General features: G+C 38.2%; 1 protein-coding gene across 1 annotated transcript in view; it reads left to right on the top strand.

The window, feature by feature from the left end:
* Nucleotides 1-26098, top strand: part of ROCK2 (Rho associated coiled-coil containing protein kinase 2) — a 69302-nt gene that overhangs the window by 7168 nt on the left and 36036 nt on the right. Inside the window, exons 2-3 of the mRNA XM_084900120.1 lie at nt 19811-19892; nt 21135-21235. Of these exons, the coding sequence (XP_084756246.1) occupies nt 19811-19892; nt 21135-21235 (183 nt within the window). The remainder of the gene's footprint in view (nt 1-19810; nt 19893-21134; nt 21236-26098) is intronic.

Raw genomic sequence — 26098 nt, 5'->3', positions numbered from 1 at the left:
TAAAATGTACATTTAATTCTTGTGATAATAGTTATGAGTTGTAATTTTTGTATTTTTAAATATTTAATATATTTACCAACTCACTTTTTGAAGAGCTTATTTAGTGGCTAATAAAATTGAATATACTGTGGCAAATCAATATTTATGACATAGTAAGAGGATCTTTATAGATTTGTGACAGTTTATCTTTTTAAATGTATCAATTTTTTAAAAATTATTGCTGAATAGAAAAGTAACTAAAATGTGAAAACATTTGAAACTAGGTGGCCTTTCTTTCAATGACTTAATAAACTTTTGCAGTTATCTTTAGAAGACTGTTACATATTCTAACATTTCATTAGAAGTGCTTTTCTGATTTAGAAACATTTTACAATCGGTGATTAGAATCCCTATTCCATAACACTTCAGTGACAAGATGTGCCAGTATCCTATCTAATAAAGAGGGAGTATGCAAATTGACCATCATGCTGTGACAAAGATGGAGTCCCCCAGTCCTTTCCGCCCCATCAGGGGCGAGTGGGGAGCAGCAGGCGCATGGTGGGACTGACCTGCCCTCGACCCCCCCAGCTGCTCAGGCTGGCCCATGGCGCAGGCAAGCCTCCGATGGCGGCTGCCCCACCACTCAGCTGCCTGAGGCTCAGGTAATCAGGGCTGGCCAAGGCTTGAGCTGCCGGCAGTGGGGATGTCCCCTTCCCCTGATTGTCGGTCGCCTCCTGGACTGAGAGGGGGCAGGCGCCTCCCCCACCCCTGCTCCAGTGCATGAATTTTCATGCCCGGGGCCTCTAGTTTAAAAATATTTGACAAGGTGCAATTTAATCTTGATACTTCATGATTTGTGATGGCATGTCCATATTAAAATATTCTAAGGCATTATTTCTGACTATAGCTTACATGGGATATATAATTTATGACTGCAACATTTAAAATTCGAGTATATGTTTTGTTAATGTTTTATTTATTTATTTATTTATTTATTTATTTATTAAATTATTATCTGTGTGCATATTTTAACATTGCCCTCCCCCCTTGTTAATGTTATATTTAAGCTAAAGAAAAATTTAGTCATAAAAGAAAGATGATACACTATAAAAGAATGAGAAAACTCACTGAAAGGGTTTGCTGGTAGTTCTAAAACACAATTTCTGCTGTAACCGGTTTGGTTCAGTGAATGGAGCGTCGGTATGTGGACTGAGGGGTCCCGGGTTCGATTCCGGTCAGGGGCATGTACATTGGTTGCGGGCACATCCCTGATGTGGGGTGTGCAGGAGGCAACTGGTCGATGTTTCTCATCGATGTTTCTAGCTCTGTATCCCTCTCCCTTCCTCTCTGTAAAAAGTTAGTAAAATATATTTAAAAAAAAACCCACAAAAAACACAATTTCTTCTGCAACCATATATTTTTGTAAATAGGAAGCTGTAATATTACAAATTGAAGACATTGTTGAAAACAGATTTGTTTTCCATATATGAGACATTTCTATAATAGGAGAACAACGGATGATACAAATAAAAACTAAATTTAGAACTAATAAAAGGAAACTCTAGTACAAAATTAGCTTATGAAATTTCCTTTAGAGGAAAGTCATAATGTAAAACTCTGAATAAATTTTTAAAAAGTTGATGACTAATTTTTTGGGGGGTGGATTGGGAAGAGGTGATTGTTACAAGTTTTAGCATAGGGAAGTTTTGTTTTTCAAGATGATGTGGTGAATTTAACTCCCTACGGTACTTGTCAAACAGCATACACTGCATCTGCCCGTACGTGCCTTTGAAAAGGCCCCTGCAGACAGAGTCAAGCTTCTGGTGTTACCTTTTTTTTTCCTCAGAGAGGGGGCATGATGCTTGGCACATACTTGACATTTTTATGTTTTAGTTCACTGAGAATAATTAGTTGCATTGGGTGAATATTGGTTTACATTCATTTTTTTGGATTATTTTGTTACATTCCAAATGTTACTTCTTCCCAGCTAAAGTTTATTTATTTTTTTTTAATATACATTTTTATTGATTTCAGAGAGGAAGGGAGAGGAAGAAATAGAAACATCAATGATGAGAGTCATTGACTGGCTGTCTCCTACACGCCCCCCACTGTCCAGAATTGAACCACAGGCCAACACTCTATCCACTGAGCCAAACCAGCTAGAGCAAAGTTTATTCTTTTTGAGTAGTCATAATTTTGAACAATCAAAACAGAACCTGGTATTCTTATTAATATAAAATTTTAGCAATCCTAATCTTATCTAATAAAAGAGCAATATGCAAATTGACCATATCTCTACTATATCTACCAGCCACTCACCAGCCAATCAGAGCGAGTATGCAAATTAACCCACATCCAAGATGGCTGTGGCCACAGAGAGCAGGAGGAAGGCTTGGGTTTCTCTGGCAATGGAAGAAGCCAAGCTTTCCGCCTGCCCTGGTCGGCTTAGGCCTCCACTCAAGGCTACCAAGTTTCAATTATAGAAGGTAAACAAATCCAAACAGAAATGGCGGCAGACAGGGAGTAAGCAGAAGGCTTGGCTCCATTCCAGGCTACAAGGTTTCAATTGTAGAAGGTAAATAAATTCCAGATACCAGGGCCTCTGTTTGGGTTGTGGGGGGGGAAGAGGGGAGGAGAGATAGGGGTGGTAGCTGGCCTGCAAACCACCACACCCCTTACCCAGGCTGCCCCACGCCCCAAGGGAACCCCCACCCTGATCTGGGACACCCTTCAGGGCAAACCAGCTGGCCCCCACCCATGCACCACGCCTCTATCCTATCTAATAAAAGAGTAATATGCAGATTGACCATCACTCCAACACATAAGATGGCTGCCCCCATGTGGTCAAAGATCCTGCCCCCATATGGACACAAGATGGCCACCACAAGATGACCAGCAGGGGAGGGCAGTTGGGAGGGACCAGGCCTGCAAGAGAGGGCAGTTGTGGGTGATCAGGCAAGCAAGGGAGGGCAGTTGGAAGGCGATATACCCTTCAGGGGAGGGCAGTTAGGGGTGACCAGGCTGGCATGGGAGTGGTTAGGGGGTCATCAGGCTGGCAGGCAGAAGTGGTTAGGGGCAATCAGGAAGGCAGTCAGGTGAGCAGTTGGGAGCCAGCAGTCCTGGATTGTGAGAGGGATGTCCGACTGCCCGGTGGGATCAGGCCTAAACAGGCAGTTGGATATCCCTCTAGGGGTCCCAGATTGGAGAGAGTGCAGGCTGGGCTGAGGGATACTCTCCCCCCCAAGGGCACGAATTTTGTGCACCGGGCCTCTAGTGTATAAATATAAGGAAAAGTCACAAAGAACTTTTAAACCTTTGCATCATTAACTTGCAAAAATGTTAATCATCATGTTTCATATAAGGCTTGAAGGAACACTTGGGTTGTATCAACTGTTCTTATCTACGGCTGAATTAAGCAACTTTTGTCCTACATTTAGTAAGAAAGGTAAGTTTGGAACAACTATGAAGAATAGTTTGGAAGATACAAACTGCTTATGTTACACTGTCTTACCTCTGATACAGATTTGGTCCTTAGGCATACCAGGGCAATTGTAGTTTTATCATGTAGGAAAATATATACAAATATCGTATGTGGTATGATCGGTCTGCATTGATGGCCTTTGCAGTAATCAGTAACTTTAGATTTCTTGGATCGTGTAATTTTAAAGCTGATTTTAGAGTTTAGGATTTGGTAACAGAGCTGGGTCTTAGGAAGGCAACTGGTCGATGTTTCTCATCTTAGGTCTGTTGCCAACCATTAAAATCCTCATGGGATTAGACTTTGCACTCTATAGGCTAAGGAAAACTGGATTCGTACCAGTATAATTAAAATGACTATGGGGAGAAGCCCATTGGTAGCCACTGTTAGTGATACACACTTTTCCTGTTGTGGCGTTTATGAGTTAAGAAATGCATCTTATCTACTATTTTAAAAAAATGTAGTTCAGTGGTTTTTAGAATAGAGACGTCAGTGGAGACTACTTTCTCTTTTGTGGTTTGTCTATGCTTACATGCCTCTCTCTGTCTCCTTCATTAGAGATAACGGAAGGCGTTGGGGTTTTTTTTTGAAAGACCCTTAGGATCGGGAGAAAATAGCAGGGCACCGTCTTGGTGGGTTATGGCTTGTGAATGATGGGCCTTGGGGGATAGGGGCTGTTTCAGAGATGTGAACAGAGAGTGAGCAGGACCAGGGGAGAGGCAGACATCCGCTGGCTTAGAACTGAACACCATGCATCTTTGCTTTGTCTCCATCTGAAATGATCTCTCTCCTCTGCTTTGTCAGCCTGCAAAAAACAAACTTCCTGCTTTAAGTTACAAAAGTAATACATGCCTATTTAAAAAATTATAAGTTACAGAAATGTACATAACATGTAAGTTCTTTTCTCAGCCCTCTCTCCATGTCCATCTTTGGCGACAAGCACTTTGTAATCTGTAGTGTACCACTTTCCCTTTTCTATATAACAACGTAATGATACTCATTTTTATTGCATATAAAAAATAATATCTGTAGGCTCTTTTTTTAAATACCAAAATGCAAATATACCATATCTATTGTATTTGTTTTTGTGTATGTGTATTTGCTTTTTAAATTTATTTTTGAGGTTGTCCAGTTAGACATTATAATTCACCTAGTTGTTTTTAAGGGCTGTGGAGTGTTCCATTATCTGGACTTACCATAATATAACAATATTGATTGGCATTCAATTTGTTGTTGTTTTTTTGTTATAAACATTGCTGCAGTGAACATAATTGTAAATATTTTTGTGCATATATGTGAATATTGTATTATGATTACTTACTTACTGTAGGCCTGGTATACAAATTCGTGCATGGGTGGGGTCCCTTGGCCAGGCCGGCAATCAGGGCTGATGGGGGCTGTTCCGTCTTGCCCAGTTAGATGATTTCCAGCTAGATGTCTATATGTAGTTTGTTGCCTCCTTTTTTGGGGAGGGAGAAGGTTGGCTCTTAACTTAATGGTGGTAGTTCTAGTTCTATTCTTTCATTTTACAAATGAGGAATCAAGTCTAAAGGAGGAATGTCTTATTTAGTTATGAGATGTTTTTATTTCTTTGCCACACCATCCGAGGCGTTACAAAACATAGCAAAGTTCCAAACTGGGTCACTTAGGGTCAAGAACAAATGTTGTTTCTACAATTTTAGATAGATGGTGAGCATTTTTTAGTTCTTACAGACTAGGGTTAACAAATGAGGCTTTTGCTGGGTGGCCTTAGCATGTAGACTTCAGCCAGCACAATCCATTCAGACTTCATTGGGCTCCTTCCAAAGAGGTGTGAGTCTTCTAATCCTAATGGCCCCAGGCCCTGGCTGACTCCTGAGAGGGCTTCTCTTTCTCCCAGGGAACTCTGGAAACCTGTCCACTAGCCCCCTTCACGGGAAGCGACCTCACCAATCTCATTGCATTGCTGCCTTTTCCTGCCCAGGATACAAGCCCTTAAGTTAACCGGGGAGTTCCCTTTTTAATTCCGCAACATACAACGGGCGCATACTCTTTCACTAGGACGTGTCAGTACGTCACGCCCAGCGGACGTAATTTTATATTATCATATTTTTAATTTATACTTAAAATAAATGAAATATATATATTTTTATTTATTTATATATAAAGCACAAAGGAAAATACAAAATTACGAACAAATAGAAAAGAATACCAACAAAAAAATAGAAACATCGAATTAAAAAATTATAAATTTTACCAACAATTATAAAGATTACAAAAAATATATATATTTTTATTTCTGTACACAATAAAAAATATAAAAAAGTTAACAATTACAGAACAATAAACAAAAGCACACAAATAAAATAGAAATATTGAGTTTAAAAAATTGAAATATAGATGTAAAAATTAAAAACTCAACTTCCGTGTGATATATTTTAAAACAATTGTTGATACGTAGTGCTACCTTACAATACCGGACACCAGTATGTAGATTCTTTCCTAACACCTTTTTTGTAGCAAACTCGGCATTTCCTGGATTTAGTTTTTCCTATATCGCTTTTCATTTGTTCTGGAAAATGCCTTTCAACTAAGTGTGATGGTAGATGTAGAGCTGCTTGTTGATGTCTTTGGGTGGGTTTTCACTATGTTGTTATCTACCAATTTCTCTACACCCTCTATCAAAAAGTGTAATCGATCCAAATGACCTTTATCTTTTTTGTATATAATATATGCATTGAAGCAGCACATATCAATTAATCGTAGAAAAAATTTTTATAAAATTTTTTTACCCTATTACGGGCAGCCGTGTAGGCCACCATAACTCCATCTCCCAAATCTACGCCGCCCATATTCTTGTTATAATCCAGGACAACATTCGGTTTTTCTTGCCTTCTTCCTCTCTTTTCAATCATTGTCTTTTCGTCATTATGAAAAGAACTGAGCATCAATACGTCTTTTTTATCCTTCCATTTTAAAACCATAAGTTTGTCTTTGATTCTTACATATGTTCATTTTTCTGTAATTTTTTTGTTTATATTTCACTGGGGATTCCGACTCTGTTTATCCTCATTGTTCCACCAATGTCTGTATTGTTTTGACACAAGAGTTCAGCCAAATGAATTGACGTATAGAAATTATCTAAGTAAATCCTATACCCTTTATTCAGTAAGTCATGTGTTAACTCCAAAACAATTCTTGTTGATTGTTTTTCTTGTGGGTAGTTCGAACCATAATTTGTGTCCTTGCCTGTGTATAAAATTATATTTTGTACGTATCCAGATTGGTTTTCACTCAAAATAAACAACTTCATTCCAAATCTAGCTCTTTTTGTAGATATATATTGTTTCCAAGATAAATTCCCTTTCCATAATAAAAGAGATTCATCTATGCATATTTCTCGTTCACATACATAAAAACTTTTAAACTTTTCTGACAAATTATTGATGATTGGATCAATTTTATATGTTTTCTATTATATAAAGGTTGGAGATATAAAAAATATAAGTAAATAACATATAATACGAAAATAGGTAGGTAAGTGTAAGTATGTACCCGTCACTGCTCACCCAGATCACGTCCACCACTCTCAATAGCGAAATTATACTGATTACCTCCATGTCTTAAATTCATGTCGAGACATATATGGATGACTAATACCTTTGTTGTTCGGAAATATACATCCCACCCGTTTCAGGGCGCAACATATATTTCAAGGACGTATTCATACGTCCTACCCATACCCGATATTGTTTACGTTTGACGTATTTATACGTCCCGCTCAGTTAACAGGTTAATGCTCCTCTCATCTTACTCTTGTTCCCCACCTATTCTTCCCCTTTTCCAAACATCTCTCACCCTGATCTGAGGCTAACATAATTGTGTCTTCTCTTCCCTGAATGTTACTTTATTTTTGCTTAAATGACACCTACCTTTCTCCCGAGGGGAAGCCTCTGTAGTGGCACTTGGGCCGCCTTTTCCTCTCTGCAGACCTATCTCAGGCAGGAAAGGGTACGAGGGGGCTTCTCTCTTACTGTGCACCGTGGTGCCTGTGCCAGTAAACCTTCTGTTAACATTCCTGTGGAGTCCCCGGTAGTTGGAATATACATGTCTTGCTCGTTGAAGACACGGGCTTCTGGCAGTGTGTGTTTCTTCCTATTCAAGGTTATGCCACCATTCCCGGTGAATTCATTGCTTATGTTAACAGAGTACCTAGGACCTTGGCTTCACAGTCTTCTCGTCTCTGGTGGTTTTTATCTGCACGTAATTCATTTACTTCCATGAAGCTACTCGGATCTCACCCAAAATCATCTTTACCTTTGAGATTATTAAACATTCTGCTCCTGACACCATTCTTTTTTCTGAACCTATTCATTGATGCTTTTTGAGATATGTAGTTCTTTGATACCTCTGTCCAACAAATGCTTCCTGTGTAAACAGGCAAGAATTCCTTGTCCATCACTTCCTACCTCTTGCCAGACTTCTCTAGGCACTGGCTGACTCCGGAAAGTTTTCTTACCCTATTTAATTTCTATCGTATGCATCGGCAAAATCTAGATTTGGATCAGTTTGTCTCGCTGGCCTACATAAGAGGTGTTTGTTGGGTACTAATGGAGAGAAAGCACACAAGTACTACCCAGATTAGTGGTGCTTCAAACTCATGGTCTTCAGTTCTTGCAGGAGCTGAAAGAATTTACACAATGCTATATATATCCATTATTTCTATTGGGGTTATTTTAAACATTCTTTTCTTTCTTTAAACTTCAGAAATAAAGTATTCTCCACAGATGGTATTTCTATTTCATGAGAAAATAGAAGCCATCAAAAAGAGATCCCTTAAATTTCCTGTTACTTGACTCACCAGTTTATCTCTTCTGTACCATTTGTTCTTCCTTTTCCTTCTGTTTCAGTGGATGAGATCCCATATTTTTGTCTCAAGCTGATTCTCCAACTATGCTTTGTCTGTTTGTCTTTCATCTTTCCCTTAATTCTGATTCTTTCTCATCTTGCTAAACTTGTTCAAAGGCCTCATCTAAAACAAACAAAAACCAATAACCAAATTACCCCAGAAAGAAATATCAATTCTTTCTAGCTTCAGCTCAGTCCCCTTATCAGCAAAAATATAACAAGAATCATATGTTGTATATAATAGACACGTAGTGATTACAACCTGGTACCTTATTCGGGTTGCAATCTGATTGCTGCATTTCAGATACTCAGCAGTTGTGCTATTTCTGTGTTGTCCAATATGGTAGCTCCTAGTCACATGTGACTATTGAGCATTTGAAGTCAAAAGGCTAGTGCAACTGAAAAACTAAACTTATTTTATCGTAATTATTTTAATTATCTTAGCCACGTGTAGCTAACAGCTACAATATTGGGCAGAGGTATATTTCGATACATTCTGAAACAGCTCTCTTTTTTAAAAAATTTACTGGAATACAACTACCCTCAACTGGTAACAGTCAAACTTAAAAAGTAGAAAAGTGGATAAGTACTGTAAAAGCAGAGAGGAAAAAAAAATACAACATATATTCATTATCAAAGGTTGGTGAGAAGGGAGGCAGTAGATATGTTTTAAAGCTCAAGAAAATTCAGAATTTATACAACAATTGTATATATAATATTACCAGGTTTAAATGATTTTCCTTGTTAAATTTATATCCATACATTGTCACTAAATAAAAAAAGCATGCTAAATTTATAAAATAATAAAAGTAGCATAGTGAACACGTGACCAACTGGGAATGGCAAGTTCTTCCTTAGTATTTAATTTCCTGTGCTCCAAAAAAAGGAAAGACTCGACAAACTCTAAAAGGTTACACAAACGAGGACTTATTCTCAATGGTTCTGGCATCTGTCTCTCCCACCAGTGAATTTCTCTTTCCAGGTATGAATCAGTCCTCATTTCACTTACGAGATAACAGGTAAAACAGGTTCTAAAACACCCAGGCTTTAAAATTATTTTGCCATAACTGAGTATAAAAATTAAATTCCTCCAAGAGGAATTTTTTATGCGATTTTATGTGATTATGTACTTTAATTCTTGGTACTATTATGCTTCTAGGGTGTGATGTTTATCCTGTTACTGGAGTTATGTCATTACAAAACAGTAAGAGTAGGCTAAACAAAATAATAAGAATAACCTCCCAAAATACATCAAAATTTCTTAATGCATTAAGAGATTTAGAATTGACTAGAAGAATCAAGCTCATTTCCTCAGATCCTCAGCACAAGTTAAAACTAATCATACCAAGTATGGCCAGCATCCACCTATGAACCAGGAAGTCAACTGCTCCGTTCCTTGTCAGGTCACATGCCTGGATGAAGGTTCATCCCCATTGGCGGGCATGTAGGAGGCAGTCAATCTCTGATTCTCTCAGCATTGATGTTTCTGTCTCTCCCTTTCCTTCTCTGAAATCAATAAAAAACTAATCATACCTAAAACTAAATCTCCATTGATGAAGGATGCTAGCACAGTTAAAAGACTTAAGCAAAGGCTAGGGTGAAGTCTCCAGTATAGCCATCATCGAGCCTAGGGTTAATGGTGGTTTTCAACTTTGCAGATTTATAAGTTTAACTTCTCATTCTTCTTATTAATGAGCACACAAAAATAAGTACCCTGAATCAATTAATTTAGTCACCTGTATAGAGCACTCTAAGTAAAGAGATTAATTTATCAATCAGAAGGTATCTCAAGAATAAAGATTTAAAACAAAGGCATTAGAAAACTCACGGCTCAGTGAGAAAACTCAGTGTGATTTGGAGTTAGAAAGACTTGAAGTGGAATATGAACTCTACCACCACTACTGCTTACATAACTTCTTAACCTCAATAGGATCAGTAAACAGAGAAAATATTACAACATTGCAGGATTGTTGCAAAAAAGGCATGCTAGATTTATAAATGTTTGCTTATAGAAATTTCTTTTAAGGTAATATTGCCTGACATTTTGTTACAATTATGTAAGAAAGGAAGGTCAATTGTATTATCTGGTGGCATAGGAGAAAAAAGCATTTATAAAATGAGATACTGCTGTTTGGCCACTTCATGTGTAGAAACCATAAGATCATTCTGCATACTTTTGGATTATACTTCTTTCTTAAATATGACCTATTTAGTATGTTTTCAACACATTACTTGAGATCATTGTGGTTATCTTTAATTACATTCTCAGCAGTTTTTCAAGGAAATGGGGTAGTAAAATATGAGACCTCAATTATATGTTCCTTGGTTTACACCACCGACGTTATTTGAATTACTTTATCCTTTTTTCCTGGAGAAAATTTGCTTTCTCTGTGTATCAGTATTTTTCCGTCAAGTCTGATACAGTTAATTCTTATTTGTCAGCATTTGGGTTGTTTCTACTGCGCTTCTCACATGCTGCTGATAGATATTTTCTTGTTTTATTAGCTGGCTGCAGTGTTACCGTTTTGCTTTCTACTGGAAATGGGTTTGTACTAAGCTCCTTGGAGCCAGAGACATTAGCTCATTCATTTATGCTGGAGACATTTGTTGGCCTGATGTCCCAGAGCCATCAATTAACGGTAGAGTTCTTTTTACCTGTTTCAATATTCCCTTGCTATGATTGGAAAGTGAACTTACTTTGTAATTGAGCCTTAAGTCCTTTGTGTTCCAAGTACTTTGTGTACATGGTCACTTAATAAATATTTATTTAGCAATTACCGCATGCCAGGCCCTGGTTCCAGCCCTGGATTAGACCCTGGGAATGTAGCAGTGAACAAAAACTCCCTCCATCAGTTTACATTTTAAAGGGGAGCTGAAGAATAATAATAATAAAAAAAAGTTAACTTATGTAAGATGATGATTTATGGTAAAGAGGGGGAAAAAATAAAAAAGAAAGCTGTGACTCTAAAGGCGTTCACAGTTAAGATATTAAGTTATTCCTGAAAAGGTGACTTAAGTAAAGACATGGAGGAAGTAGGAGTGCTAGCTGTACAGATCCATAGATGTGAGCATTTCAGACAGAAGGAAGTAGTAAATTAAAAGGCCCTGAATCAGGAACATACCTTGACGTGATTTAAAAACAAACAAGCAAAACCCAACTTTTCATTGGAAAGTTTTTTTAAAATTCTGTATATACTTTGCTTAAAGACCTCATTCACGTTTTGTCAAAAATATCTAATCCAGGATCATGCATTGCATCCATCTCTTTAATCTCCTTCAGTTGTTCATGCTGTTCACAATTTTGAAGCCACTCATTTTGTAGAATATCCCTTAGTTTGGGTTTGTTTAATGTTGCTTGATGATTAGGCCCAAAATAATGTGGTTTGGGCTTCAATTTCACAGAAGTGATACACTTTTAATGAATCCTATTTGGTGGCATATAGTTTACTTCATTAGGTAGTGTTAACTTCGATTACTTAATTAAAGGTGATGTCTACGAAGTGTCTATTATTCCTCCTCTTTCTTTGTAATTAATAAGTATTTTTGTGGGGGGTTACTTTGAGACTATGTAAAATTGTTTTTCTATTCATACTTTTACCCACTAGTTTAAGTATCCATTGATATTTTTCAACTAAATTAATTTTTACCAAGATGGTTGACAAATGGTGATATTTTGACTCATTATTCCTTCTACATTTATTGACATTTTACTGTAAGAAAGAGAATTAATTAACAAATTCATTTACATCAGGAATTCTTGTTTTATTCAGTGGGTTATATTCCATTACTATCATTATTTATTTTAATACTCAAATTGTCCCAAATTTGCCACTGAGAGACCTTTCAAGCTGGCTTGTATTTGTATGTCCTTTTGACATGTTGCCATCAACCTTTGTGTACTTTACTTTTTAAGAAAACTTTTATCTTGAAATAATTATAAGTTCATAGGAAGTTGCAAAAACAATACAGAATAGTCCTGTGTACCCTACCCCCAATTTCTTCCAATGCTATATCTTACTTAAATATAGTACATAATCAAAATCAGGATATTGGCATTGATGCACTGTATATGTGTAGTTCTATGTCTTTTTATCTCCCATGCACCTCCTTAACTTTGGGCACAAGATGCTATAGGTTTTCCTGTTCAGTTCTGGAATTGGCTTTTCTCCAAGGAGCCCTAATTTCTCTTAGTGGTTTAAAAACAAACAAGCAAAACCCAACCACAATCTGGGTGCTAGGTGGGTTCACTGTTGTTGGAGTGTCTCTGTACTTAGACCCACACAGGAACCTACACCTAAATATCTATATCTTTATATATTTAAAACCATAAATTTAGACTGATACCTCCAATTTCAGGCCAACACCATGTGTTCATCATAGCTCCACCCACCCATATTTGTACTTCTCCCAGTAGTAAGAGTTGGCATCAGCTACTAATTTGCTCATTTCCTCCATTATAGCCAACTCCCAGCCACATAGAACTGTGATGCTGCTCAGATGTCTCTTCTTGGAAGGCTGCTACTGAGTTACCTTCCTACTCCGTTCCCACTTACTCCTTGTGTAGGCCTGCTGTTGAGATTTTAAAACATTTGGAAGTCCAGTGTAGTTAGAGCACTATGAATGAGAAAGTAATAGGGGGTGGGGGTTGAGAGTTAAGTGGGTAAGGGCTGATCTTAAAGAGCCTCCTAGGTTATAGCTGGGGATTTCTGCTTTACCTTCAATGATGTGAAAGCCATTGGAGGTTTTGAAAGAGGAGTGACAGGATCATCCCTGTGCTTTGAAAAGAATCTGAAGGGGAAGGGAAGGGCAAGCTGCAAGTAGGGAGACATGGTAGTAGGCTTTTGCAGTAATTCAAGTAAAATGATGACGTCTTGAACTAGGATGGTGGTAGCGAGGGCAGTGAAAACTGGTGGAGTTCTGAATTTATTTTGAAGAGAATGCTCGCAGGATTTGTAGGTGCTTGGATTTAAGTTCCTGAGGGAGAGAAAATGTCAAGGTTGATCCTAGAAATGTTGGCCTGAGTGTTTGGAAGGATGAAATTGCCAGTACTGAGATGTGGAAGACTGAAGGATGAAGTGGTTACAGTGGAAATGGGTAGGGAACAGTTTTGGACATCAGCATTTGAAATATTTATTAGACATTGAGATAAGCTGGATGGCACATGGGCAAGTGGAGATAGGGTCTAGAATTCAGGATTTTAGGTATTTGGGATAGAGATAATGAATTTGGAAGCCATCAGCACTTAGAGACAAGATCGGATTTCTTATGGAATGAGTGGATTTGAAAGAGAAGAGGCCCAAGGATTGAGGAGAAAACCAGCAAAGACTGGAAGATGGCAAATCATGTGAATGCATTGTCATCAAAGTCAACTGAAGAAAGATTTTCAAGAAGTAGATAGTGAAGGATTGATTGTTCAAAAATGTTTATAGGTCAAGTAAAATGTGGACCAAGAAATAATAATTGGTTTTGTAATGTGGAGGTAAGTCACTGGTAGACTTGAGAAGAACAGTTAGATAGTTTGGTTATGGATATGGTGGTGGGGAAGGGGGAAAACTGATTGCAGTTAGTTCTAATGAGATAGGAGGAGAAAAAGCTAAAAACAGTATAGATAATCTCTTTCAAGGAATTTCCCTATGAAGGGGAAGGGAGAAATGATATGATAGCTGTATGGGAGGTAGAATCAAAGGATTTTATTTTTTTTAGGGTAAGAAAAATAACATGCCGATGACAGTAATCATGTAGAGAGAGAGAGAGAATTAAGAGATGAGGTGATGATGGATGGCTATGGTGGGGGAACAGAATTGCTGTAGTGTTGTCTTTTAATAGGCAAGAGGGGAGGAGAGGTTCAGTGTAGAGATTGAGACATTGCTTGTGGCTAGTACTAAAATATAATAGGAAGAAAGAAAGTAGAATATATGGATACAGATGCAGGGATTTAGACAGATTTGGTGATGAGAACTTGTACATGTTCTTAATGAGATAAGAAGTCAGGACTATAGCTGAGAATGAGATTAGGAGAGGAGATTTTTGATATTTGAGGAGAATGGGAGAAAAAATGGGCCAGGTAAGTAGTCTAGGATTGGCAGCCAGCTAAGGGTCACTTGAACATGGTTCTGTGCTTTTCTTAAGTCAGATTTAGCTCTAGGAGGTTCAAATACTGAGTAGAAATAGAAAGATAATTTAACCAGTGATGTGCTTTTTCAGAAGAGTTTGATTAAGTGAGAAGAACAAAAGAGTAAGTGCAGGGCAGTGATTGTTATGATATACTGGAATCTAAGTGTATAAAGAGTAAAGCAGCCGGACTTGACTGGTGGTTTACTTTACAGCCAGACATTTACTGTGGCTCAGTGGTTGAGTGTCGACCCAGGATTCAAGAGGTCACTGGTTCGTTTCCTGGTCAGGACACATACCCTCGTTGTCAGGGCACATGCCCAGGTTGTCAGGACACACACCCATGTTGTCAGGGCACATGCCCAGGCTGCGGGCTCCATCTCTAGTAACGAGTGTGCAGGAGGCAGCCAATGGATGTTTCTCTCTCTCTCTTCTTCTCCCTTCCTCTCTAAAATCAATAAAAACATATTTTTTTAAAAAGAGAACATAGGAGGGAATGGTAAGAGACTGGAAAATGATAAGGTTTGGATTGAAAGTTCCTGGTGAGTCAAGAGATTGTTGGAGCCAAAACCGGTTTGGCTCAGTAGATAGAGTGTTGGCTTGGGGACTAAAAGGGCCCAGGTTAATTCCGGTCAAGGGCATGTACTTTGGTTGCAGACACATCCCCAGTAGGGGTGTGCAGGAGGCAGCTGATTGATGTTTCTAACTCTATCCCTCTCCTATCCTCTCTGTAAAAAAAAAAAAAAAAAAAAAAATCAATAAAATATACAATACGTAAAAAAAAAAAGTGATAGTTGGAGTTGAAGTATTAATGAGAGTGAGCTGCAAAGATAAGAAGGTGATTATCAATGAGTAGAATGTTGAAAATTGACATTATGCAGGTTGGACCACAGGAGTGAGTGTCCATAATATTAAATATTAAGATATCACTGTTCTTTGCATCTTACAAATCATATGTTCCCCCTTCTTTCTCCAGAGTTCTCAAATGTTGCTTCTGCTCAAAACTTGAATCTTTATTGCGATCTTTATAGGAATTTAAAATAGGCCGTTTCAGTAGAGATAAGGAGAGTTGTAAATTTTACATGAAATATTTTTTAAAGAATTTATTAAGGTGTGTTCTCTAATACTTTAGATCTTGTCCACTTAGATTTTACTGTATTTTTTAAGATTTTTAGGTTGTTTTGAATTTTTGCTATTGTAAATAATGTTCCTCGAAATGCTTATGTGTTGTATGCAATCTCTCCCAGATTTCAATTGGCTGAAATAAAATTTCAAGCTATATAAAACTGAAGTAAGATTGAAAAGAGTTTTAAAAATTGGTTACAATCTAAGTACATTTATAACAAAAGGAGGTAGCAACTAGTACTTTTCAGACTTACCTTTATTTCATTTGGCTTCATAAACAGTACTTGATTAGTTGCCAGACTAGCACTGTGGTAAAGATATTGAGACTAAAAACTTAAGAAGTAAAATAGTTTTCTTTATGGAACACATTAAATTAGTGAGGAAATGGTTTTTGGCCTCATCTGTTAGTATCAAAGATGTGCTGATAGGTTTAGATGTTCAAGTTAAATTTAAAACCCCTTTAAACTCTACATCTCTTTAATTACTTAATCCTTAAATGCAAAGTTTGCATTTAGGTAATATTGAAAATAATGGAAATAATAATAACCAAAATTTATTGAGTGATTGATCTTATTTTAGGGACTCTTTGTAGAAAAACTTGAAACTTAACTTCATAACTTGGGGAACATGATTTTCTACAATTAGGTTGTTGGTGGGTGGAAATCACATGGGCAGACTTCAGTTATAAAGTGAAAGAGAAGGTTCTGTTGGTTTAATTATCTGAACAATTGACTGGAAACTGGTTTGGAGGACTTTTTTTGTCATGGAGTGGAAATGTAACCAAGTTGTTTTGCCTTCTCTAAACAAAGCACAAGTAGACAAAACTTTGTTTGTCTGTTTATTTTACTTTCAAATAAAAAAAACACCTGGAACAGCTCTGTTGTCCAGGGCTTCCTCCCTCCCCACACACAGAGATAATAAGCAAATGTTGGCATCATCCTTTCTTACTAATAGACTTTGCAGTTAAAGCCAGTTTTCTTCTTCTTTTTTAACCCCTCTTTGGCTCCAAAATTTTCCTTTTAAGTAATCCAGTCTTCCCTGGAGTGCCTCTTTGATGGAGCACAATATAAAAAAACCTTGCCACCAATAAACTTAGAATATTGATGTTGAAACCCTTGGCTTAATAAAAAGATGCCGGTGAACTATGTCATTATTGTAATATCAAAATACTGAGGTCATGTAATTTTATTAATATTAATTCTTATAATAATAGCTTATGTCTTATCTATTTAAATTTTTCTTCCTTTGGAGATTAATGGAGGCATAGAAGAATATTTTTCACATGAAAGCACCTTTCTTTGATTTGAAAATTAAATTCAGAGTATAAATATGGATATATCTTCCTATCTAATAAAGAGGTTAAGATGCTAATTGATCCTCACACTGTTGCAAAGATGGTGGCACCCACAACCAATAAAGAGGGAGTATGCTAATTGACTGCCCTGTCCTCAAAGATGGCGGCACCCACAGCCCAAAATGAGGGAATATATTAATTGACTGCCCACCCTCAAAGATGGCAGTGCTTAGTTGCCTCAGCCCCCCAGCCTCCCAGGGCCGGCCTGAGGTGCAGGCAAGCCTCGGATAGCAGCCGCCCAGGGCCACCTAGGCTCAAGTAACCAGGGCTGGCCGAAGCTTGCGCTGCCAGCAGTGGCAGCAGCAGAGGTGTGATGGCGTCTCTTTCTCCTGATTACCAGGTTGCCTTCCGTCCCTGTGAGAGGGGGCAGGCGAGCTGAAGGGCCCCCTCCCCTCCAGTGCATGCATTTTCATACACTGGCCCTCTAGTCTAAAAACAAGTGTTTTGGATTTTACATTTTAAACTTTTTTAAAAAAATATATTTTATTGATTTTTCACAGAGAGGAAGAGAGAGAGAGAGAGTTAGAAACATCGATGAGAGAGAATCATCGATCAGCTGCCTCTTGCACACCCCCTACTGGGGATGTGCCCCCAACCAAGGTACATGCCCTTGCCCGGAATCGAACCCGGGACCTTTCAGTCCGCGGGCCGACGCTCTATCCACTGAGCCAAACCGGTCCCGGCTAAACTTTTTAAAATATCAAAATTTGTGAAGTATAACTGAATAGTAAAATATACTGTGTGCATTCCTAGCTGGATTGGCTCAGTGGATAGTGTCAACCTACGGACAGAAGGGCCCCAGGTTCGATTCCGGTCAAGAGCACATGCCAGGGTTGTGGGCTCCATCCCCAGTAGGGGGCTTGTAGGAGACAACCTATCCATGATTCTCTCTCATCATTGTTGTTTATATATCTCTCTCCTTTCTTCATCTCTGAAATCAATTAAAATATATATAGTATATGCAATTCTTCTAAAATTAGTAACTTAAAGACCCAAGTTACCTTTCTAAGTTTTATATGTGAGTTTTCCCCTACTTATATCCCTAAAAGGTCTCTTTATTGCTGTTTTTCCCCCTGCAATCCTCCAGCTTCCTTCTTTACCCTTCCAAGTTCCCATTGGTGTCAGTCGGGTCATGGAGACTAGGGAGATGAATGAAGTATATTGGACCTTTTAAGACAGGGGTCTTCAAACTGCGGCCCGCGGGCCACATGCGGCCCGCAGAGGAGTCTGATCCGGCCCGCCAGGTTTTTTGGGCAGTGAGCGCAGCCGAGGTGTTACAGTAGGAATTAGTAGTTCATATAGTCCGGCCCTCCAGCTCTCTGAGGGACCGTGATCTGGCCCCCACTTTAAAAAGTTTGAGGACCCCTGTTTTAAGAGTTAGGTAGTATCCTGCGAGTCCTTTCCTAATAGCATGATCTTGGGCAAGTCTAACTCACTTATTCTAAGCCTTACTTTGTTTATTTTTATTTTTTAAATTTCTTTATTTTATTTATTTATTTTTAAAATTTCTTTATTGATTAAGGTATTACATACCCTGTTTCCCCGAAAATAAGACAGTGTCTTATATTAATTTTTTCCTCCCAAAGTTGCGCTAGGTCTTATTTTTAGGGGATGTCTTATCTTTCCATGCACTAGGTCTTATTTTCGGAGGATGTCTTATTTTCGGGGAAACACGGTATGTGTCCTTATTCCCCATTAACCCCCACCTCCCATTCATGCCCCCGTCCCCCTGTTGTCTGTGTCCATTGATTAGGCTTATATGCATGCATGTAAGTCCTTTGGTTGATCTCCCTTCCTTACCCCCACAGTCCCTTACCTTCCCTGAGGCTTGACGTTCTGATTGATGTTTCTCTGTCTCTGGATCTATTTTTGTTCATCAGTAAATAAACTTTGTTTATTTTTAAAATGAGAATATTTTATCCTGCCCTCCTCAGAGTTACTTGAGGATGAGACAGTATATATGATAGTGCTTTAGAAACATGATTTCCTACACAAACACATCCACTGAGTAATTTGTTTCTTAGTATTTTTCACTCCCACCAAGTTATATGTATACACTTTTTCCTATTTTGATTATAAATTTAATGCGTTTTAAAAAATATGTTTTTATTGATTTCAGAGAGGATGGGAGAGGGAGAAATAGAAACATCAGTGAGGAGAGAGAATCATTGATCGGCAGCCTCTCATGCCCCACACTTTGATTGAGCATGCAACCTGGGCATGTGCCTTGACTGGGAACCACTGTGACCTCCTGGTTAATAGGTCAACAATCAACCACTGAGCCACGATGATCGGGCAATTTAATGCATCCTTGTAGAAAGTCTGAAAAATATAAAAAACTCAAAAAAGAAAATAGAAATCTGAAAAATGAATCACCCTGTTTTCATATTTTTATGGGAAATTTAGTTTTGAGGCTGAGTTTCCTGGACGTAAGGATAGTTAGTGACGTATTTATTTTTGAATTTTCTATTCTTTGCACTAGGCACACAATTAATGATTGTTGAGTGAATGGCAACTTCCTTAGTCTGGGTGTATTTCTTAAAGTCAAAAGCTTGGTGAAATTTTACTGGGCATTTGAAGAGAGAAAAGAAGATATCTAACCAACAAAAGTAATAATGGGTGCCTATTTTAAAATGACTGATTCTATTGGCTAAAAGAACAAAGGAAAACATGATAGGGTCAATCTTAATAGTCTGACAAAGTTAGGAAATCAGTTAAAAGTGTTAGATATTGATCCACTTGGCAGTTTCATATCAAAATGGGTTGACATTTACTCAGTGAGAATAACATTATGATAAAATGTAAAGACCTTTTTTATTAAATGCTTGGGAATTGTAACAATTTTCTTTTTCCTTTTTAAATTTTTTGTTAAATAGGATGGCTTAAATTCCTTGGTCCTTGATTTGGATTTTCCTGCTTTGAGGAAAAACAAGAATATAGATAATTTCTTAAATAGATGTAAGTATGTTAAACTTCATATTTGATACCATGATTATACTTTGATGAGAAATTTGTTTGATTAATATTATTAAAATTCATAAACTTATTAACTTATTAAACTTAGGTAATTCTTAGCTTACCCTTTATTTAATATACTTTTATTGATTTAGAGAGGAAGAGAGGGAGAGAAACATCAATGATGAGAGAGAATCATTGATTGGCTGCCTCCTGCACACCCCACACTGAGGATCGAGCCCGAAAGCTGGGCATGTGCCCTGACCGAGAATCGATGTTAAGCCACTGAACCACACTGGCTGGGCTAAATATTAATATTCTTTATTTTTAAAGCAAAACTGCAGAACCAATTGTAGCATATAATGTAGGTAGAGTTCAAGATTTTGTATAAATTAGTAAGACTAGTGGTTTCAGGACAGGTTATTTATGGCAGTTCCAAGAGAAGTTTTAAATTAATATTAACAACACTAAGACCTTTACACTATCCGGAAGACTTAATGAGCTTTATGTTTGCATGAATATAGACATTTCAATCTAGTTAGTGAAAGATAATGTAATAACAATTATTGCCATATATGTGGTAACTTTTAATATTTGTTGGTATTGATGTTGCCGGGAAGGTGTAAATGAAGTTGAATTCTAAGAAGAAGAAATTTTTAAATAATACATACTTTATATCAACACAATAAGCTTTTTAATTTGGAATTGTCAGAGACTGGACTGTTTTCCTAATTCCACACACAATCTTGTCTATAGTTACCATATCTATAATATGTGGTTACTAAAGAAGTAGGCTTCCAAAAATTCATTACTAAGATTAGCCCTGCAAGTAATCTTATAGCAACTTTCTTCCATGACTTAGAGTGCACTCAGAACCGCCCGGGTCATCACTGTTTCAGCTGTCATCTCACTTGCCAAGCAACAGTCAGAAACAGAATAGCTTAGCTGCTACTTTTTGGTAGTAGTAGTGTTTGTTTATATATGTTAATAAACCGCAGTGTTTTGATTCTTTGATGTGAAGTTAATTTACTATATCTTAGATTTTTAAATAGCAACCTTTAAAAACTGACAGATATAGATGAAAGCTAAGCCAGATTTCTTGGAATAAAAAACTGACAGATATAGATGAAAGCTAAGCCAGATTTCTTGGAATAAAAATTTGTGTACAAATATGCTGATTATTTTAAAGTATTGTTTATAAATATGATGATTAATATTACAAATATGGTGACCTTTTTATTATAGATGAGAAAATTGTGAAAAAAATCAGAGGTTTGCAGATGAAGGCAGAAGACTATGAGGTTGTAAAAGTTATTGGAAGAGGTGCTTTTGGCGAAGTCCAGTTGGTAAGAAAATATTTGTATTGTTCTTGTTATTTTGATGACAGTTTGTGAAGCATTGTCAGTAGCCCTGGAGTAGATCCAATTTCTTTGCCCAGCCAGGCCAGAGTTAGCTTTCTGAGGTTAGTCAAATCATTCCATCTCTGAGAACCTCAGTGTGCTCACCCATAAAAGGAGACAATTCTCCTATATAATAAAAGCTTAATATGCAAATTGTTTGACCGAGAGTTCAACTGCTTTTGCTATGATGTGTCCTGACCACCAGAGGGTGGCTGCGATGATGTGGCGCTGACAGCGGGCGGCAATGGAGGTGCTGCCAGCCCCGATGATAGCGGGACCATGGCAGAATGGTGGGGGGTGCCAGGCCAAGGCAGGTGTGAGCAGGGGCCTGATTGCCCCACCCATTGCCCCACAGACAGCAATCAGCAGTGGGTCACCGCCTGGCTCCCAGGCACTGAAGGAGCTGGGTGGGAGGCCCAGCCCTAACCGATGGTCCCACAGGTGGGATGGTGGAGCAGGTGAGGGGGCAGCACCAGGCCATGGTGTGGCTGTGAGGCTGGGGGCGCGAGCTGGGTTGCGAGCTGGGTCCTGATTCCCGCAGGTCAACCTGAGGGACCTCACCCACGCACGAACAAATTCCTGCACTGGGCCTCAAGTGCTATAAACACCGGGTCTCTTATTGGCTCTGAAACAATGAGATTCAGAAGAAGGCTTCACACAGGACCTCCTTCTGAATATTCCTGTGTTTTATTTAGTATGTTCAGATTAATAGCATCTTGCTTAATTAACTAAGGTTTATTCAGATATATGAGAAGCCCAGCAAAGACCCTTCAATAACTGAAATTTATCTTTACAAGGCAAAGTGGTACCAACTAGGAATATTGTAAATGTTTGTAATAAATATTTCATTTATAGTATTAAATGAGGAACTATAATAATATTTCTTTTTCCGTTACCTGTGCATGAAACTCCTCTGTGTCCTTACAGTTTAATTATGGAGTCAAATTTTGTATTTCACTCAGTAGTGTTTTATTCTTGTTGACTGAGCACTGAGAAAAACTGTGATTACTATGGACCAGCCCAGGTTTCTCTAGGAACAAGCCATGACAGACTGTCTTTTTCTTCCCTTTTATTACCTCTTTCTTTGATATATTTATTGAATTTATAGGTCATAGTGTAAAAGGTGTAATATCTATCTGTAATAGATTTGAAAAAGTCTGATATACTTGAGGATGATAAGGAGAAATGTTAATAAGCATGTGTTTATACTAATTTAATAGCTGTATTCTAATGAGGCTGATGAAAGCATGAATGGTACCTTGGACAGAGATCCCCAGGGACAGGTTCTAGGGTTCTCTACTCTCTTATTAAATATTTTATTAATATATTTATTAGATGCATATATTTTTAGAATTTTTGTCTTCCTAATACGTTATACTCCTTTTCTCTGAATTACCCTTTTATTCTCTCTGTTTTGAAGTCTACTTTGTGAGTTATTAATATTGCTTTGTCCGCTTTCTTTTTTTATATATACACAGAGTGGCCAGATTATTATGATCTCTGAACACATAATAATCTGGCCACTCAGTGTATATCCTATATAATAAAAGACTAATATGCAAATTGTCCCCTCAACCAGGAGTTCTACCAGCAGGCAGAACGGCCAACTGCCCATGTCTTCTCCCCCTGGCCAAGCTGGCCGGGCCCACCCATGCACAAATTCATGCACCGGGCCTCTAATACACACACACACACACACACACATACACACACACTAACTAGAGGCCTGTTGCAGGAAGATTCCTGCAAGAATAGGGTTTCCTGCAGCCAGAGCGAAGCACTTGGGAGGGGGGTCTCTCAGCCTCGCCTGCGCCCTTTTGCAATCCAGGGAGCGGGCCTAAGCCTGCAGGCCGACGTCCTTAGCTCTGCTGTGGAGGCTGGAGAGGCTCCCGCCACCATCGCTGCAGTTGCCAGCTGTGAGCCTGGCTTCTGACTGAGCTTCACTACCCCTGAGGGAGCGCACTGACCACCAGGGGGCAGCTCTTGGATTGAGTGGGATCGGGCTGAAATGAGCTCTCTGACATCCTCCGAGGGGTCCTGGATTGCGAGAGGGTGCAGGCCAGGCCGAGGGACCCCACTAGTGCACAATTGCCATGTCAGGGAGGGATGCGGGAGGTTGGCTAGCGGGGAGTGACCAGTTCATCTCTCTCAGTCCCGATCTGCCAGACCCCAGTAGCGAGCTAACCTACCAGTCAGAGCGTTTTCCCCCTGGTGGTCAGTGCATGTCATAGCAAGCAGTTCAGGGGCCTTAGCATATCATTAGCATATTACGCTTTGATTGGTTGAACAGATGACTGGACACTTAGCATATTAGGTTTTTATTATATAGGATTTTTTAGTGATTTCAGAGAGGCAGGGAAAGGGAGAGAATCATCGATCTGCTGCCCCATGCACACCCCCTATTGGGGATCAAGCCTGCAACCCAGACATGTGCTCTTAACCGGAATTGAACCTTGGGACCCTTCAGTCTGCAGGCCAACACTCTATCCATTGAGCCACACCAGCTAGGGCTCTGTTCACTTTCTTACCTTACTGTTGGCATGGTTTATCTTTTTGCATCCTTTCATTTTCAACCTATTTGGTCTTATATTTAAAATATATAAGGTTAGGTTTTGCTTTTTAATTAATTCTTTTAATTTTTGCCTATGAATTGGAGTGTTTAGTCTATATTGACACATTTTAGGTGGTTTAAAATGGTCTTGCAAGCCCCCAAATCTTTATTTTCAGATATTCATCTTTCTCTTTATTCTTCAGATCTATTTGTGTTCACTGGCTCCTTCCATCTCCATTCTCTTCCAATGAATTTTCCACTTCAGTTTTTTTTCAGTTATAGAATTTCCAGCTGGTTCTTTTTTGTAGTTTCCATTTCTCTGTGGATATTTCCTTTTGTTCATTCAAGGCTGTTTTTAAATTTTTAAGTATTTGCTAACTAAGTTTAACATCTATTGGGCTTTTTCTTTCCTTCTTTCTTTCTTTTTTTTTTTTTTTTTTTTTTGAGGATGAATCATATTTTCCTCTTTGACTATCAAGTAATTTTTAAATTTATATACTGGTCCTTGTCGATATGTGATGGAGACTGGATTTTTTTTTCTTTGATGTTTATTTTTATTCTAACAAGCTGTCAGTTGCTGATCACCCTTACCTTGTGCAGGTGTAGTTTTATACTTTATAAATGTAGATGTGTGAAAAGACCAAGTTGTTCCCCAAATTACTTTCATTGGCATGAGTTAACCTCTCAACTCTAATCCCCTTTTGTTCTTGGGGCATGGTGTTATTACACTTTATTAGGGAGTTCTAGAGTAGGCCTTGGCTTAGAGCATGGCTCTTTCTCCTAGTCTTACCTGATGTCCCGAAAATTGGCAAGTGGAAATTCACAATTTCCACTCTTTGTGCTTGGAAATCAAACGTCCCTCCAATGCTATTTCAACTATAGTGTCTCTGTTCTGCTATCAGCCCCCTAGCAGAACAGAGACTTTGGTCCTTTCTCTTTGGATAGTTCCGCCCTTAGCCAAGGACTCACATGGTATTCCGAGGGACCTCCCTCTCCATAACTCTTCACTTCCCTGTTTTCCTGCTGGCATAACCCGTGTGCCTCACCTGTCTTGAACTCTGATCTCTCCTTCCTCAACTCAGCAGGACCACTGTGCTTAGCTTAGCCGTCTGTGGTCGACAAACTGCGGCTCATGAGCCACATGCGGCTCTTTGGCCCCTTGAGTGTGGCTCTTCCACAAAATACTACGGCTTGGGCAAGTCTATTTTGAAGAAGTGGTGTTAGAAGAAGTTTAAGTTTAAAAAATTTGGCTCTCTGAAGAAATGTCAATCATTGCACTGTTGATATTTGGCTCCTTGGACTAATGAGTTTGCCAACCACTGTCTTAGGTGATCACTTGAATGCTGGTTAAGATAGTGTTTGGGTAATTATGGTGTTGACTTGGTGAATTTCTCTTCTCTCAGGAATTATAGTCTTATGCTGCCTATTTGACAAAGTCTGAAAGCAGTTGGTTCACATGTTTTGCCATATGGATGGTTGTTTACAGTGAGAAAGCTAGCAGGTACTGGTTACTCTGCCCTGGCCAGAAGTACGTGGTTCTGAGTGAAAACTTATTTGTATTTATTGTTTCATGCTAAAACCTGTCTCTTTTGTCAGTGATATGTTCAGGTCCATTCAACCACTAACGTTTCTTACGTGGGTTGAGGGGTTCTCTTTACTAAAGAGGTATAGCAGTGTATGATTTTCTAAAGTTTTATTGCATTTTTAAAGTACCAGATCTATAAAGTATCATATCTTTGCTAGGGAGGTCCTTTGGTTGACCTTATTTTAATCAATATAATAAAAATATTGATTCTAGATGTGGATAGTACTTAATGAAAAATAACTAGAAATATTATCTGTTATTTTCTTAGAACTGAAATTATTTATAGTTTGGCCAATTATCAAATACAAAAATTTTCCCCAGACATTTATTTATTCATCAAATATTTAGTGAATGTCTCTATTCTGTTATTAACCCATAGTAGTCACTCTCTGGCAAATCTTTGGTACTTTCTGGAAATATTTCTTATTAATTATTTTCTTATAACTGGAAATTTATAGTTTGACCAGCAATATAATATTATTTTTTTCACAGACATTACTTTATTCATTAAATATTTAGTGTCTATTTTAATTGCTAGTGATGACATTGTACTTGGCACTAAGAGTACAGTGGAGAATAAAACAGGCATGAATAATCTTTACCTTCATTGAGCTTACATTCTAATATGGGAGACAGACAATAAATACAAGGAAACAACATCAAAATGAATAAG

This window comes from Pipistrellus hanaki (assembly GCF_964339955.1).
Source record: "Pipistrellus hanaki genome assembly, chromosome: 12".
NCBI lineage: Eukaryota > Metazoa > Chordata > Mammalia > Chiroptera > Vespertilionidae > Pipistrellus > Pipistrellus hanaki.
The sequence above is the reverse complement of the archived record's forward strand: the minus strand, read 5'-3'. Positions and strand labels throughout refer to the sequence as shown.